The 17,367-nt window shown below is 36.6% G+C and overlaps 1 protein-coding gene across 3 annotated transcripts; it reads left to right on the top strand.

Moving 5' to 3' along the window:
* Positions 1 to 3,454: 3,454 nt before the first annotated feature.
* On the top strand, positions 3,455 to 17,102 carry PRDM1 (PR/SET domain 1). 3 transcript variants are annotated; one of them, XM_072141869.1, is made up of 7 exons: positions 3,455 to 3,612; positions 7,885 to 8,133; positions 10,180 to 10,299; positions 11,682 to 11,931; positions 13,142 to 14,247; positions 14,350 to 14,478; positions 14,628 to 17,102. In XM_072141869.1, the coding sequence occupies exons 2-7, from the start codon at positions 7,951 to 7,953 to the stop codon at positions 15,186 to 15,188; spliced, it is 2,349 nt and encodes a 782-aa protein (XP_071997970.1). In that variant the 5' UTR covers positions 3,455 to 3,612; positions 7,885 to 7,950; the 3' UTR covers positions 15,189 to 17,102. The 3 variants fall into 3 exon arrangements, with proteins under 3 accessions (XP_071997970.1, XP_071997972.1, XP_071997971.1); XM_072141871.1 differs by lacking the exon at positions 3,455 to 3,612 and adding an exon at positions 5,094 to 6,627; XM_072141870.1 differs by lacking the exon at positions 3,455 to 3,612 and adding an exon at positions 5,095 to 6,572.
* The last annotated feature ends 265 nt before the right edge of the window (positions 17,103 to 17,367 follow it).

Genomic DNA, 17,367 nt, shown 5'->3' with positions numbered 1-17,367 from the left:
GAGTGAGAGTTGCTAAGAGTCTCTTACGACGCGTGCCAAACACGTGGAAGGTAAATCCCCTAATTCAGGCTATTCTTCAAGCATTCTCTGGCTGGCAGCCAAGCTAAATATTTCTGCTGGAAAAAAATGCACTCTTGTGAACTGAGCTCTTCGCAACTGCAGCTGAGACAGAGGGGGCTTTCCTACCAAGCAGAACACTTCTGTGTCATCTTGTGTGTTCTTGGTATATTCCATCTGAGCCTGAACACTCAGGAGACATCTTCAAGTAGATGCACATTATGCAGATATAAAAATATTTTAACAATGGGCTCTAAAGTTTAAGTACTTGTTTTATTAAGCTTCAGCCACTGTGAGTTGCTATGATATTCTGTCTTTGCTTGCTATAATGTTGTAAATCAAATATATTAGCAATTTCAGAAGCAGAGCAAAGAGCAATAATTACTAAATTTGTAACTATCCCAAATTAAATAGACAAGGAAAATCCCGGCACTATAAAAATATTCTTCTTTTATTTAACAAGACATCATAAATCAAGTATAACACGCAAGGAAAACGCGTTTTTTCGGCTAGCTGATGAAGGCTCAGGTGGAGCCGAAAAAACGCGTTTTCCTTGCGTGTTATACTTGATTTATGATGTCTTGTTAAATAAAAGAAGAATATTTGATTTTCACCTACCTCAAAGTGCCGGGATTTTCCTTGTCTATTTATAAGCACCATTTGTCCACGAGCACGAGGCGAACCATTATAACTTAACATATCCCAAATTAAATATATTTCCTGATTCTACTTAGCATGTTTTCATTGAAAGACAGTTTTTAGAAAATAAATACTTGTGTGAGCCTTAAGTGGATTATTTAAATTAATCTAAAAAAGAAAATCACATTGGCAAAATGGCCTTGCCCTCCACTGTCATCTTCTGCCGGGATTTCCTGGCTGGCTGCCACCTTGAATCTGCCAAATGTTCTTTAGATAAATCAATTAGAGGGACTTTAATATTTGGGTGATTGGAGCACAACATATGGGCTGCCTTGGCTTGTGCCGTGTGCTGCATTCACTTAATTGAAAAGATTAATAGAGGTGTCTCTTTAATAGGGTGCTCTGTTACAACTGCATGTGGCGGGGGGGGGGGTTCTTTTACAGGTGACTATTGTTCAGAATGTATTCTTATTAAAAAGTCGATTTTTTTTTTTCTCCTGTTAGTATTGTGTATAAGAGTTGTGATAGTCTGAATACATCACTTACCCAACTGCAATCACTTAAGACTACCTTGCAAAAATCTATGTATGGCAACAATCAGCTGCCAGACACCCCTAGTGCCTCTGACATTGCAATAGACTTAATAGAAAATGGACACACCAAATTATAATAGGGAACAAGTTTTACCTATCTCCAACACTTCCTCTTAGTGGATCATGTTTAAGTTATTTAAATATAAATTGTCCCAGCATAAATTGCTAGGAAATCTTGAAATGAGCAAACAGTAGTAGTTAGTTGAACTGATTTGGCTCAAAAGGATATATGGAATGTTACATATATGTAAATTACTGTATTACCAAATAAATGCCAATTATTCTATTCAGTTAAGAGCAATGTGACCCCATAAGAAGAAATAGTATGAATCAGAAAGGAAAATTCTCAATGTTAATGTCAAGTTATTTTTGTATTCATTCTGCACCTAAATGGAGAAACTATAGCACATGTATAACGCATTCTATACATACACATAGGCTACAAATAAGATAAAATAACATACTATATATTTATATTTATATTATAATATATACATATACACCACCTTAGGAGCTCCAACCTACTTGCTCCAAAAATGCCCATAAAACCCAATTTATTTGGTACAACTGGCCATGTTTTATTTGTTAAGAAGAACACTTAAGCACCAAGTTATTGCTGGAATGCTGCCAACAGGTGGCACACCAAAGTGGTAGTCATTTGGTACACAGGAAGAAAGGGCGAACAACTAGTGGCACAAATATAGAAGCCAAAAGTAAAAGAAGTTGGTAGCACAAAGTGACATTAACTGAAACTTACATTGTTATAATTACCTTATGTTTCCAGATAACTCTATCCACTGTAAAGATAGATAACATAACTCTTTAAAAATGTCATATCTATCAAGTTTTTCTGCATATAATATAAAGTTAGTAAAATACAGACTTAATGCTCAGATAAAGACTGAATTGTATATTTATCCAAACAGTTACCACAGACAATGAATCTGCATGCCTTATTTAGAGCTACATATTGACCTCACATAGAACCCATTGCTGCAAATGATATATATCACTACATTTTTTAATTTTTTTAGTTTTTCTAAAGGTGTCTTATTATATATCATTACAATTTGAATCATCACTATAAAAAAAATATTGAACCAATTCTACACAGTGTTGCAATGTAGAAATATAAAATATATATTGACAGAAAAAACAAAATTCCTTTAATTCAAACAATATTCTTATTATCTAAAAATCTTTTAAACTAGTAGCATTGGAATATGTCCATCAAATATCACTTTAATGAAATTTGTTAAAACAAACATATCTATCCAAAATGTAGTGATGAAATACTGATCAAACTATCGATAACCAATCAGTTGATCTATACTGGAAGCAGCCGCAAGATAATCAACCTTTCTAGACTATCAAATTCAGGATTTACGAAAAATTACACATCTGAACATATATATATATATATCTGTGAGAGAGAGAGAGAGAAAGAGAGGGAAATATTTGACAAAAAAAATTGTAAACACAAGATGTAAACAGCATTTTGCTCAACTATTTGACATGAAAATGCATCTATCAAATGTAAGGTAACAAATGCTTGGAACATGATCATGAAAAAAAAGGGAATCGATTTTTAAATATAAAAATATAAGGAAGCAGAATCTGACATTTGAAGATAACATTTGAATTCATGAAATTGCCAGAGAGGGGAATGGTTTATCTGTGATAGTTAAAAGAGCCCTGCAATTCTTAATTAATATTTAATAGACAAAATAAATTATAGATATAGAGAATATTTAAATGTTTAGACAAGGGGGAAAACCAAATAAGTCCTTAATAATACATTATAAAGTGGATTTATCAAGTAACTTTTCACATTAAACCTATGCCAGGAAACAACTATTGCCAATGATTCCCAATTAGGATAACTGCTCTAGTCCCTCTATCAGGCAAACAACACAGAAACTAAATTCATACTCCACACCGGGCTGCTATTGTACTTTTTTTTCTCTTTGTCTTTTCTTCCTGATTTCACTCAGCCTAAGCAAACTGTCTTGCACATCTTAAAACAATTTGGCATTCGGAATTATCAGCCTGGCCAAAAAGAGTTTGTTTTGTTAATTGCTCTTGTTAAGCCTAATTACTAAATGGGGGAGGAGCTGAGCCAAGGGGAGGGAGAAGCTTGTAGTAAGGAAAAACTTTAAAATCCTTGCAGCAGTCTGGGAGAGGGCTAGATTTAAAGAGCCAGTGAGAGTGTGTATACAGCAGACAGTGAACGCGTGTGAGTTAGTCACAGATGTTATACATGGACTAAAACTGGAATGCACTTACTCCACACTGAATACCTGCTGCATGGAAATAACTCAAGGTACATATTTCATTCTCTATATATGCTATTTTACGTTATAGAAGTTCTTAGCAAATAGTTACCATTGAAACCCTGCATTTTAATCTTTAAATTATTTTTGTTGACTTTTGTTGTGGTTTGTGGTAATGGAAATATTATTATTATTTAGACTACAAGTCGGTAAAATCTCTTTTTTGGTTCCAGCAGTTGGAGGTGTTTTGCTACTTGAAGTAAAAGGTGTGGGGCTCCTGCTGCTTTTCATTGTTGACTGGAGACACTGTTGAGTAGCAGTGTTTACTTTTGTCACTGTTATTTATACTAGTTAATGTACAGTACTTGATAAATCTACTTCCTGGGTTCAGTATTTTCGCCTGGATCCCTACTTGACAAATGGTTTCAATTTGACACCATTTTATCAGTTAAGCTTCTTCTGGGTGCTGCTTGCTTCTGCTTTATCACAAAAAAGTGAGTTATCTGAGGTACAATGTTAACAGTCAGACAATCCTCCTTGGCAGAGATTGATGTGAGGTACAGTGAGCCAGCTATACACAGCACTCTTCTTCTATGTACTGGGATGCTGAGCAGTCTTAGAGAAGGACACTATCTTTTAGGCATTACAAACATTCATACCAAAGAATTGCTGTTAAGAAAAGTTCCTGTAGGGGTAATTTGTATATTTTATGTACTGATAACTCACATCATGTATCAAGCAGTTGATTCTTGCACTTTTCTTAAGAACTAATTAGACTTGTAGTAAGGTCGTTGAATATATAACATCAGCATGTATGTACAAAACTGTAACGATTAGTCTTATCCAATGTATTAAATGTGTTTCAAAATGGGGTCAATTGATATCAATTTTCATGTTCCATCTTTTTTTTTTAAGTTTGACAACTAAATCTTTAGCTTGTCAGTGTGTGTCTGTCTTGTTCTCTGGGCTTAATGAAAAGTACATTTTAATCACTGGTGAGCCAAATTGAGCATGATTAGCTGTTATTACAGATTAGTGGACAGTATTGTCTGGTGGTGCATAGTATTGATCTGGATGTGTGTCACGGCGATGGGTTTCACCACACTTCTGGCAGCCTTTTTGTATGTAGCAGAGAACTCTGAAAGGAGGGGGTTGGTGGCAAGCAGGCACAAGTCCAGATGGGACAGAAGACGGGTCCTGAAAAGACCGTGCCAGGAAGTAGGTCAGGTACTCGGGGAGATTATATGAGCCACGCATCATCCCCGTGTGGCAGGAGGCAAGACAAGCAGCACACAATTATGAGGAATTAGAACAGCAACAAGTAGTGGAGATTTATCAGCATTAATTGTCTATTGTCAGGACAGGGCCTTTCTTGCAGATCACGACTGCTGCCAACCTCCTAATACCTCTAATGGACTCTCCATTGTAGGATTATCTCTTCTAAGAACAATGTCTATCTTCAAGAAGAGTTGCTTGGGGAGTTAAAACAGCCACTACAGAGCTGAGTCCTTGTCTTTTTCTCTTCCTTTTAAGAGAGGAAGTTAAAAGAAGACTTGGTGCTGCTCTTCTGTCAGCAACTGTATTCCTTCAGGGCACTGCCAGATACCTATTGAACATTAACTGCATTACTCCACCTTTCTCAATGAGACCCATCAGAAAACAATAGATTGTTTGATAGTGGTCGAGATAAGCAGGGCCATTATCTTAAGGAGTCATTTTTCACCTTTATTTCCCATGCTTTCCTGAATTTTGCACAGTAAATAGTTAGAGAAAGATAAGATGCTAATTCTTTGTGGAAATGTAAGGAGATACTCAAAATCTCACCTGGGGAAAACAGCAATGGTTGTGTTATAAAAAAAAAAAAAAGTGCTATTTTTATGAAAAACTTTTGCCATTTTTTAAAACATTCTGCAATGATGGCTTGGAATCTATTTAGTAGACTAGCCACAAGCTGTCTGGTGTATCAGGAGATCATCTGCTCATGATGAAAGTGCACGTCTCTATACATGTACATGCTGAGGGAAATTCTTCACATATACAGAGCAAATATGAAAGTAGCAGGCGACATGCACTGCATGAGAAGTGCTGAATAATGAGGTCATTGAGGTTTTTTGGGGACACGAGGAAGGAAGAAATTGGGTAAAAAGCTCAGTCATGATTTTAGAATCACGCAGATTCCAGTCAGTGACAAAAGCCGCTAGACAAGTGCGGTCCTAGGACATGAGGGGACACACAAGCCATGAGGGAGACGTCCAGTCACAGACTGCTCCTGCAGGAGGATTCCCGCCTCGGCTTTGCTGTAGTTTTCTCCTTAATAAACATGAGAGCAGCTCCGCAGTTTCTGTATAAAACTATCGGAAAATAAGAAGCATTTCTGTGTAGAGACCCCCTCTCCCCCCCACACAGACACTCGCACACGTTTTCTTTTCATCCCGCAAGACATCTACATCTCAAAGTGCGGCGTCCATTCTCTGTGGGGCTGGAGCCACCTTCAGTCACAGTTCACATTGTCCCATTGTGTAGGCTATTGTGTGAGGCTGCTGCACCTGGTTAACCCTTCCCCTCCCCAGCAGCTAGTACAGTTTGTGCATGCAGCAGAACAGGTCCAGAAGAAGACTTCAATAGCGGCCAGGATAAGAGCACAGCAGTGGCGTGTGACATCACCGGCTCTACCTGTGTGTGTGAGTGTCTGGCGGCAGGCGCTAGGCATCCCAGCAGCGCACATTCCAGGTAGTTGCCAGCCATAGCCACACCCTCCCATGTGACAGCAACACTTCATGTAATCGGAAACCTGAAGCAGGAAGAGAAAGTCCGAGAGCTGCTCAGCCAGGCATCAGAGCCCGAGCAGCTCGGGACAGCCCTGAGTCTCCGGGAGGCAGCACCTGTCTGGCAGTATGACAGAGCGCAAGGGCTGCAGTCTCCTCAGCTCTCTATGAGAGATACACTGACTGCCCGCAGCTATGGGAGATACGCGCCTCCAATGACCGGGAAGTGTGTGGACTCTGCCGGGGTAAGGCTGCTGCTACTGCCCGTGTGCCGGGGTCACAATTCATGGGAACTGCAGGGTATAGTTTCACGTTTTTCATTCATAAAAAGTTAGATATTTGAGTGGAGGGGATATTATGTGTTGTATATATTTTGTATAATTGATCATATTATATTATGCTGTGGTATATATGATATATGTATTTATTTATAGATTATGCTGAATATAGAGTATGTTTTATATGTTTTTAGTATGTGTCTATGTAGATATTTATATATAATGAATATGTAGTAGGTTTTGTGTTTATAGTATGTGTGTATGTATATATTTATATATAATGAATATGTAGTATGTTTTATATGTTTATAGTATGTGTGTATGTATATATATTTATATATAATGAATATGTATGTTTTGTGTTTATAGTATAGTTGCTGAACATAATATATATATATATATATATATAATATATATATATATATATATATAGTTGAACAAATGTTTGATATTGTATGAATATATAATATGTGTGTATATATATTGCTGAACATATGTTTGATATTGTATGAATATATAGTTTGTGTGATATATGTGTGTGTGTGTTTTATATATTTAGTATGCTTTGGCCAGATTTGTTAAAATAGGTAAGACTGTGTTATGGTTTAGTTATTTTTATTTCTGTTTTATGCTTTAAACTATAATAAACGATAAAGAGTGTGACTTCACACTATTACACTGAAATGTAGACAAATAACTATTGTGTAATATTATAAGGAAATGTATAAGGTGTCTGGAAGAAGGAGTATCATGACTCTTTAAGTTGTTGTCATGAGTAAGCACTGAGAAGGAAGGAGTTAAGAAGCCCCCTCCCTGGTCTAGGAGATTTTCTTGCAGTAAGGGATGCTGGCAGGATGTTGAAGGTCTTTTTTTTTCTATTTTCTTTAACTTGAACAGGATGAAAAAAAAGACGTCAGAGGAGTTAGATTGTTTTGAAAGTTGTTTGTGAGCTGGAAGCTGGTGGGAAAGTTCAGTCTTCCCCATTCGGAAGAGTCAGGCTGAGTTCCTCTCCTTGTATCATGCAAGTTCCATTTTTAGCTTCATTCAGACGTAGACAGCAGCTTCTTCCTCTTCCTTTCCTTGTTTGTGACACTTTCTAAAGCAGTGCTTCCAAGAGGACAGAGTAGTTTACCAGTCAGTACTCCAAGCATGAAATAAACGTTTGTCCTCATATTGTATGCATCATTGAAATGATGTATTTCACAGATTTGCCTTAAAAACCACTCGATCAAGGACTATGAGAACTTAGGTTGTCTTTTTCCACCTCTCCTTGTACCAGGCTGCCACACAAGAAGCAACATTTACAAATATTGAATCACCCTGTCCAAAGGGGACATAGCAGACCATGAAAATGGATGTGGAAGGAGCCGATATGACGCTTTGGCCAGAAGCTGAGTTTGAGGCAAAGTGCACATATATAGTGAAGGATCACCCATGGGACAGCAGCTCGGATGGAAATAAAGTTGTCCAAGCACAATCATCTCTACCCAGGAACTTACTTTTTAAGCATGCTCCAGACTCTAAAGAGGTTAGTATATGTTTCTTAGTTTTACATTCATAAAGCCTTAAAAATACTGTGCTATAGTTTACCAAGTTTCTTGGCCCCAGATAGCCACATACTTACTTTTTTGTTTCTGGTGAAGGAGCACTTATTAGAACAAGGAAACATCTTTAAAACATCCTTAGTCATAAATTGCAGTGTATAAGCCTTAAAGAAACATTGTCTAGTGTCACTTCAGGTTCCTCCATAGATTCCAGGGCAGATTACCTGTCTACATTTTTACCTATTTCTCGTGTCACTGAAAACAGTCTGAGCGGGTGCATTCTTTGCGTTTTTCTTTTTATAAGGGTTGTGAAGTGAGCAATGGGCTGGTTAAACTTTTATATGGCAATTTTAGTTAGGTATACGGCTACATCAGCTGTGTGGTAATCTCCGAGACCTTCCTTTATGCTACTGCATTCCACAGGTTTCCGGCAGAGCAGCTTCTTAGGATGTTTTTCTGCATTGACTCTAGACATGACTTAGTGATGTATTGTTAATACATTTTTGCCAGTATATTTTACTGCTTTCCATTTATATTATACTATATATATTATATTATACTGCCTGTATATGCTGGTGCTTTCTAATATGATCTATTGGATTACCATCGATGCCAAACTTTTGCTGTGTTCTTATGTAGGACATATTTAAATCACAGTGAAACAAGGGTGAATAGGGCTACTTTGTGTATTTTGGGATCAAAAGGCAGCAAAAGTTTGGGCTATTACACAGCGTGGGAATATCTAATATAATGTTAGTTTGTCTGTAATTGCCATATTTGCTCTCCCTTTTAATTTACAGTTTTTATGTCCTAATTCCTTCCAGTTATACATATGTAATTGTTTGTAAGTAGAAGACAAGTTACTGTTTTTTTCTGCCACTGGTTATCAGGTGGCATTCTATGGTTCAGAATAATGACTAAGATTGATTTTTTTAAATTGGTAAAGAGGTCATTGGTGCTTGTAAAGCAATGGAGTAGGCAAGGAGGGGGGAGATTAAGAATAGGTTTGCTAAAAGCCCTCTGCCCCCGATCCTGAAGTGTTTATAGAAAAGGCCTTGCCCCGACAATGAATCATAAGGATGTCTGGGCAAGTTCCAGTGGCAGATTCATCTTAGTTTAGATTAGAAGTTGTATAATGGATTTTGAAGCACTTAACAGAGCCATGCAACTAGAGTGTGCAACCCAGAATTATTTCATGTACAACTTATTGTTATAATAGGAATAGCAGCCAGGTAGTTTCTAGCATGTTGCAGATTGGTGGCCTTTCAACACAGTTTCAGACATTTTACATTTTTGTTAAGTTGAGTTATATGTCGCCATTTATGGAAGGTAATTTCAGAAGTGTAAACTGATGTCTCATATCCAGTCATCTAAGTATTGCTGTGTCTCTGAAACTTAAACAACAGATGTTTTTTGCCTTGACTCTTTCAAGTAAGGGGTTTTCAAGAATGTCTTGCTGTGCTGATCGAACATTAGTAGTATTTATATATCGTACATGAAAGTGTTTGTGGGAAAGTGTGAAACCCTACTGAATGTGAACTAAAAGTGGCAGGTGGGCATTGGTCAGACAAATGTATGTAGCATCTTTCTTCATATAGTGGCCATCCAGAGGAGCTTGACTGAGAACCATAGATAGCTTTGGCATTCAGTAGGCCAAGTACAAAATGTTCAGATTCTGTGAAAATGATACACTTAAATATTTAAAGTTTCAGTATATATCTGTAACCTAGAACTATATTCAGAGCACTGGATTTTTCCTTATTTATATCGCCATCTGTTGACACAGGTGACAAACATCTGCATCCTTTTTGGAAAGAATTGAGAACTAGAAATAAGCATAGTCCTATAAAATGTCTCCGACTATTAGTATTTATGCTGATGATATTTAGAGCTGCATTTCTGATGGATGATCTGGATGCTGAATTCTTTATACATGAGAACAATGAAACATGAAACAATGACTGTTATACATTTGTTTATACATGAAATATTGACTGTTTCTGACTATTTATTTTTACTGTTTTGGACAGGTGATGGGTGTTTTAAGCAAAGAGTATATTCCAAAAGGAACCCGTTTTGGACCATTTGTAGGAGAAGTCTACACAAATGAAACCGTTCCCAAAGATGCCAACAGGAAATACTTTTGGAGGGTAAACTTCTAATTTTTACTTTATTCGATTATGTGACTCTTATTGTCTCTTTAACTGTAGTTCTCTTTTGCTTAGTCCACTTAGTTTGTGTAACTCATCACTATACATCCGGGCCACAGGGTGTACTAGTAATGTCTGCTAGGAAAGTCTTTTTCATTTCATGTATAGAAAGAAAGGATGTTTGGGGTTGAGCAAACCCTTAGAATGACATTATTTCTTGTAAGTGAACTGTGAGTCAGCACCCTCACTGTGCCGTGTAACATGGAAATAGCTTGGTTTTAGGTAGTTTCTTTCTTTGTAAACGTGCATTTAATTTGCTTTTTCACAGTGTGAGACGTAGTTCTGTTGAATACCTAAAAAAAACTATTCCCCCACCCCAAAGAATCATTCTTTTAAGATATCTTTATTCCGTGGAGCTTGTTCTGTCAATTCTTACAGAAGGAAAAATTTTGATCAGCTATTTGTTTTTCATGTATTTTCTCAGCAAAGTCAGACAGGTTCATTTGTGTAATATTCTGTTAAACAGACCAAAGAAAAAATCTTAAACTTCAACATTCAAGTATTTCAAAACTCCAGACAACTAGTAAGACACACTAGAATTTGGATGCTCATTCTCTGAAAAATAGCAGCTCTTTGGGGTCCATTGACCAGAACTTAAATCAATGTTTGTTTTAACTTCAGCCTTTCCTGTAGTCTCACTTTCATAAGCGGAACTGCATGTTAAAAGAAGCATAAAAAGTTTTGTCTGGTGGCATTTTTTTGTCTAAGTATACAATCTTTACTCTCTATTGTATTTTTTATTTTTAACCATGGATTGTGAAAATGAGACCTCCCACCCATGTAAATTCATAGGGTAAAAGATCACAAGACAGTGCTTGTTTAGCATGAGGAAAAGTGAGAATGAGTGACAGGACTGGCCCACTTCCAGCTCCAGTCATTGTTTTGGCAGGTGAAGTTCACCTTTGCTCCACCCAGTGTTCTGACAAAATGACTACATTCCGAGTATTTATATGATTAAGAGCTAGCTTTCTGAGATCGGGAGGCAATTTGGGATGGCAAGGGAAACTGCAAGTGTAAAAGCCTGTTTAGCTTGAAGTCATTTTAATGAGACGGTACTGACTCAGTCCCTTTTAGTGTATGCGTAATCATAGATATACATGGATCAATTAAATCATTGTGACTATTAAAGGAAGGAGGGGCATTTATAGCATAATAACTGTGAGGACACGATTGTCATGGTTGTCTTTCTTTATGATTATTATTGGAGAAGAAACTCAAAAACATGATTCTCAATCATTTCTCATTGACTATTAACTGACTCTGTGCCACTAAGCATAGTAGATTTACTTTGTGTTTCTAATATATTGTTTCTGTATTTCTAGATATATTCAAATGGTAAATTTAACCATTTTATTGATGGGTTCAATGAAGAAAAGAGTAACTGGATGCGTTATGTAAATCCAGCACACTCTGTGCAAGAACAGAATCTGGCAGCTTGTCAAAATGGTATGAATATCTATTTCTACACCATCAAGCCTATTCCAGCCAACCAGGAACTGCTTGTCTGGTACTGTCGGGACTTTGCAGATAGACTTGACTATCCTTCCTCTGGAGACCTGGTGATGAATCTAAGTAAGTTTATGAAAGTGTAAATGGAAGGGAATGCTTGGAATTTTTATGTACTACTTATGCAGTTTAATAATATAACCTATCATTAAATGGGTGCAACAGCCCAACCGTTTCAGACAGGAAAAGAATGACGTCTATCACCTATCTATAAATATTTCTTGGCAGATTTGGTAGAGAAAGAGAGTACAGCTAATTGTCAGCAACTTATGGCACATACCTCCTGTCTCGCTGTTATTTTCATTTCACATTTCTTTTCACATTCTAAATATGGTCACTGTTCTGAGTTAAACTAGTTAAGTTTTTTCACACGTTCACAGACACCACATAAACCAGTGTTTTCGCATGCATTCTTTAAGCAAGCCATTTGAAGAAATTTCTGAAGAATTTGTTGTTCACTTCCTTTCTTTGGGTGAAGCTGATTGCATCTCTCGCCCTATAAGATATATCTCTTCATCTCACATTTACTGTCAGTTTCTGGTCTTTGGCTTTTTTTTAACATAACTTTCACCGATGTGGCTTACTTGAAGCTTTATGTTGCAGTGTCTTCAAATGACACAAATTAGTTTTGAAATTAAAGCGCAATAAAAAAAAAATCTAATTCCTTGTCATATCCATTTTTTTTGTAAATTGGAGACATTACACTATATACATATTTCTAAAAATAACAGTAATAAATAAGCTAAAAGTCTATGAAAAGATTAATATGTCAAGTAAATATAAAATGAGTTACTACAGCAATCTTTGCTAAGGATAGGCCTATATTGAAACTCAGAAAAGAAATATAGAGCTGGCGTTTGCCAAATTATAAAAACTTCTAGGCCCTAATGCAAAATCTGTGTGCTATGTATATTACTGATATGGTTTTGACACAGACAGCACTTTTGAGCCTCTTCGGGTTAACTGCAACCTCAGCAGTCCCTATAACTTGGACCATGGTCATGTGACTGCTGTAACTCCCTTACTGGCCTGGCACATTGATAGAGGTATTATTCATACAAAAAGTATCAAAAACATCAGATCGGCACATTCTAGCAACTAGTGAAAACTGCTAGAAAAGTTTTCCATACCTGCCTGCACATTATTATTTTTGATTCTTAATCATTTTCTGTATACCATAAAGTGTAAGTAGATTGTATCATATTAACCTAAAGTTTTACATAGCCTTTAAGTTTTTTAGGTTCTACTAACAATTCTTATATTTATGTTTTTTCAGAGCAGAGATTGAGCATCACAGAGGAGCAGATTTCTCAGAAAGAGATGACACTTCAGAAAAATACAACAACCAAGAAAGAACATAGTGTGAAGGAAATATTAAAAAACACAAATCATTCAAAGCCCAAAGATATCTCAATGATTAATATTGATGTTGTTAACCATGACAAAGAAGCCATAGAACCACTTAAAAATTCCAGCCCGGACAGACCAATTTTCCCAAGAGTTGTGTATCCATTCCACTCGCATATCCATGAAGATTATTTAAAGGCCACTGTTGGGTATGGCCTTGAAAGACCAAATTATATAATGCATTCACCAATTCAGCCATCAACTCCACCAAGTCCCTCAGCAAGAAGTAGCCCAGACCATAGTTTTAAAAGCTCAAGTCCACACAGTAGCCCAGGATCTGCACTCTCCCCTCACCAAACATCACAAGAACACAGAGAATTGTACCCATTTCTTAATAGACCATACAGCACTGAAGGACTGGCATCCTTTCCCAGTTATGCACCTCCTGCCAGTCATCTACCTCCAACCTTCATCTCTTCATACCATTCTCCCTACCACAAGTTCCTGTTACCACCTCTTGGTCTCGGATGCAACAGCCTTAACACGCTCAATAATATCAATGCCATGAATAATTTCAATATCATCCCAAGAATGTATCCATTTTACAGCAGTATGCTAGGAGGGGGAAGCCTCTCTCATCATATGCTAAACCCTGCAGCTATTCCTGGTTCCCTTCCCCACGAAGGAGGACGCAGATTGCTGCAGCCTGATCAGCCACGAGACTTTCTCATTCCTGCACCCAATAGTGCCTTTTCCATCACAGGCGCTGCTGCTAGTATGAAAGATAAGCAGATCAGTCCAACAAGTGGATCCCCCACTGCTGGCACAGCAGCTAGTTCAGAGCATGTGATGCAACCTAAACCTACCTCAGCAGTGATGACCACAAACAGCGATGAAGCCATCAATTTGATCAAAAGCAAAAGGAACATGACTGGATATAAAACTCTTCCTTACCCTCTTAAAAAGCAGAATGGGAAAATCAAATATGAATGTAACATTTGCTCGAAAACCTTTGGACAACTGTCTAATCTTAAGGTAAGAAATATCTCATAAACATGGATATATTTGAGTGCATAGAAGATAATTCTTGTATTACCATTTTTACATAAATGTAATGAAAAATTATTATTTTTACAGGTCCATCTACGGGTTCACAGTGGTGAGCGGCCTTTCAAATGTCAAACATGTAACAAGGGATTTACCCAACTGGCACATCTACAGAAGCACTTTTTGGTACACACTGGGGAGAAGCCACATGAATGTCAGGTGTGTATTTTAAAATGTCTTGAAATATGTGTAAATATTATAAAATGAAATTTTTAAAGATTATTGCAAAAAAAATGTATTCATTTTCTGGCCTTTTAGGTACACTTTATTGTGTACATGGAATTACCTATTTTGTATTCTTTCTTTAGGTATGTCATAAGCGGTTTAGCAGCACAAGTAACCTAAAAACTCATCTACGACTCCACTCTGGGGAGAAACCCTACCAATGCAAGCTCTGCCCAGCCAAGTTTACCCAATTTGTGCACCTCAAACTCCATAAACGTCTTCACACAAGGGAACGTCCACATAAATGTGTTCACTGCCACAAAAGTTATATTCACATGTGCAGTCTTCAAGTACACATGAAAGGAAACTGTCCAGCGTCTCCACGACCAGGCCTTACAAGGGAAGACCTGAGTGTGATCAATGAAGAGATTGAAAAATTTGACATCAGCGACAGTGCAGACAGACTAGATGAAAGTGACATGTCACCTGCAGTGGAGAAAGAAATAATGACTCTCCTTCGAAGAGAAATAGAAGGTGCAAGTATGAAGGTATCTGTGTCAAGAAGTATAGGAAATGGGTTAATTACATCTGGGTGCAACTTTTATGAACAATCTGACTCTGTCATAAAGCTGCCTCATAACTCCCCACTACCTCTATTACCAATTAAGGTCAAACAAGAAATGATAGACCAAATGGACTCTTAATGGACTCGCAGAACAAGTGTTATTTATAGGAATATGAGGTGTTTTTAGCCCATCCTTGTACATAAATAAAATGCTGCAGCATTGTCTTAGCTTATGGAAGGTAGAATTCTTCTCGAAGACCAACCCAAACTCCAAGAAGGAACTCCAAAATAAGCGTATTCTCAGGGCAAGGAAAGAGGCAGGGATATGGCTATTGCATACTCACTTAATATTATAATTATTGTTATTATTATTATTAATAATATTATTGTTGTTAAAAAGACAATCAATTATTTCTAATTATGTGTCACTGAAAAAGTACTTCATAATTTATTATGCAATTTATCATTACAAAAGCAATAATTTGAAAAAGTTTACAATGACAGAAAAAAAATCATTGTAATTTTGAATAGATATTTATGTATATATTTTAATGTGGCCATTGATGTAGATAATTTCTGCAGTGTCTTTGTTTTGTTTATTTTGTTGTTTTTTTAAGTTAAAAGGAAGCAATTCTTAATATTTGTAAAACACCTTTGCTCTCCATACTAATGATCAATATTTTGTTGCCAAAGCTGGACAATACCTTATGGAATTGTATATTTTTTTCACTGCAAGGAAATTGTGGTGGTGCATTTTTTTTTTACCCTTGAGAGCAGCTGAAAACTGCACATGAGATGTCATTATAACAGTATCCTGATCATTGTAGCTCTGTATTTTAAAACACTTTACAGAACAGTTGTTTCCAGTATGTGAGATGTGGAGAAATACATATTTCTGTACTGTTATATATATATATATATATATAACATTTTACATATGAGTACAGTATAGGCAAGTGCGGGGTTGACTCTATTCTCATGGTCCAGTAGTAGACACGGGTAATAAGGTGTTTTTTCTGTTACTGGCACCCATCTCATCTATTTTTCTGTGAGTCATTTCCTTAAGTATTTTGTGTCTTGTACATTTATTTGTTGTGGTTAATTTAAGTGAAAAGGGCATTGCAAAGTTGTTTGACAATTTACCTCATTGATTGTGTCCAGTCGTGCAGAAAACAAAGCTTTGTGACTTTCAAGGAGAAACCAAATATATGCAGCATAAAAACTGCACATTCACTGCTGCTTTGCTCACTAACTCCAAAGATATTGCAGTTGTATTGCTGGATATTGGGGTATGCACTCTGTGTTAAGGTTTCCTTAAAGGCTATCCTGTAATAGATTTGCTTCAAGTGTACTATGACTCCCCATTAAAGTTGTGGTCCATACCAAAATTTTGTAGTGTCACTGGAGTTCCCTCTGCTGGTGGCATAGTGACATCACTTTAATCAGATTCCCAGAGATATCCAGCCAAATACTCCAGCATCCAAAGGTGGCAAAGCACAACCTATAGCATATATAAACCTAAGATAATACAAAGCAGAAGAGCTTAAACCATTTCTGGCATTAAAAATGACTGATCTCTATGTCGTCCATTAATACAATGCCAAAGTCTTGAGCAATGGTACCAAAAAAAGAAAACAGCTTTACAATATTCTAGCTTGTTACACTGTGTACAGGCATATGTCTTGAAATAATGTAGCAAGATCTAAAGTATTAATGTAATATATACCAAAGCATCACTACTGTCTCTGGACACATACTTCACTTACTTGTTGCCAGTAGTGCTTTTCTGTATTCACTTCAAAGACTTAATGTATGACTGTTTCAAGATGTTACTTTTTTTTTAATAGGATTTTATTACATGTGAATGTAGCAAACAATGGTTTCTCTATTTTTTTGTTTCTTTGTTTTTCTAAGGGAAAATCTGACCAAAGTTAACAGGCTTTTTACTTTGCTAGAACAACAAATTTCTTATGTTTACATTTTGGTTTACATTGTTATTTATGTGCAAATTGTCAAAAGATGTAAATTAAAACTAAATGTGCGTTTCTTTATACATATGACTGGCTTTTCTTTCTTATATGGACTTCATCACATACAGAACTTAGTATATGTAATAGAACTTGGTATTTCAATCGGTCACCATTATGAGGTGACATTCTTAAAAGCTATGTTGTAAAAGAAGTACATGCAAGATGTTTATGTGAATTTTGTGGTACAAATATGAATTCTGGAATATTATGAAGAAACCGCCCCATCCACATAACACAACCCTCTTTATAAGTTTTGTACTACAGAGAAATAGACCATCTGTTGTCCGT

Source organism: Engystomops pustulosus, chromosome 3 (genome assembly GCF_040894005.1).
Source record: "Engystomops pustulosus chromosome 3, aEngPut4.maternal, whole genome shotgun sequence".
NCBI classification, from domain to species: Eukaryota; Metazoa; Chordata; class Amphibia; order Anura; family Leptodactylidae; genus Engystomops; species Engystomops pustulosus.
This window is presented reverse-complemented; position numbering and strand designations above follow the sequence as displayed.

Coding starts and splice junctions, on each gene's coding strand:
- PRDM1 (XM_072141869.1), top strand. CDS start 7,951: ATGAAAATGGATGTGGAAGGAGCCGATATGACGCTTTGGCCAGAAGCT. Junction 10,300..11,681: donor ACAGGAAATACTTTTGGAGG/GTAAACTTCTAA, acceptor CTGTATTTCTAG/ATATATTCAAATGGTAAATT. Junction 14,479..14,627: donor AGAAGCCACATGAATGTCAG/GTGTGTATTTTA, acceptor TTCTTTCTTTAG/GTATGTCATAAGCGGTTTAG.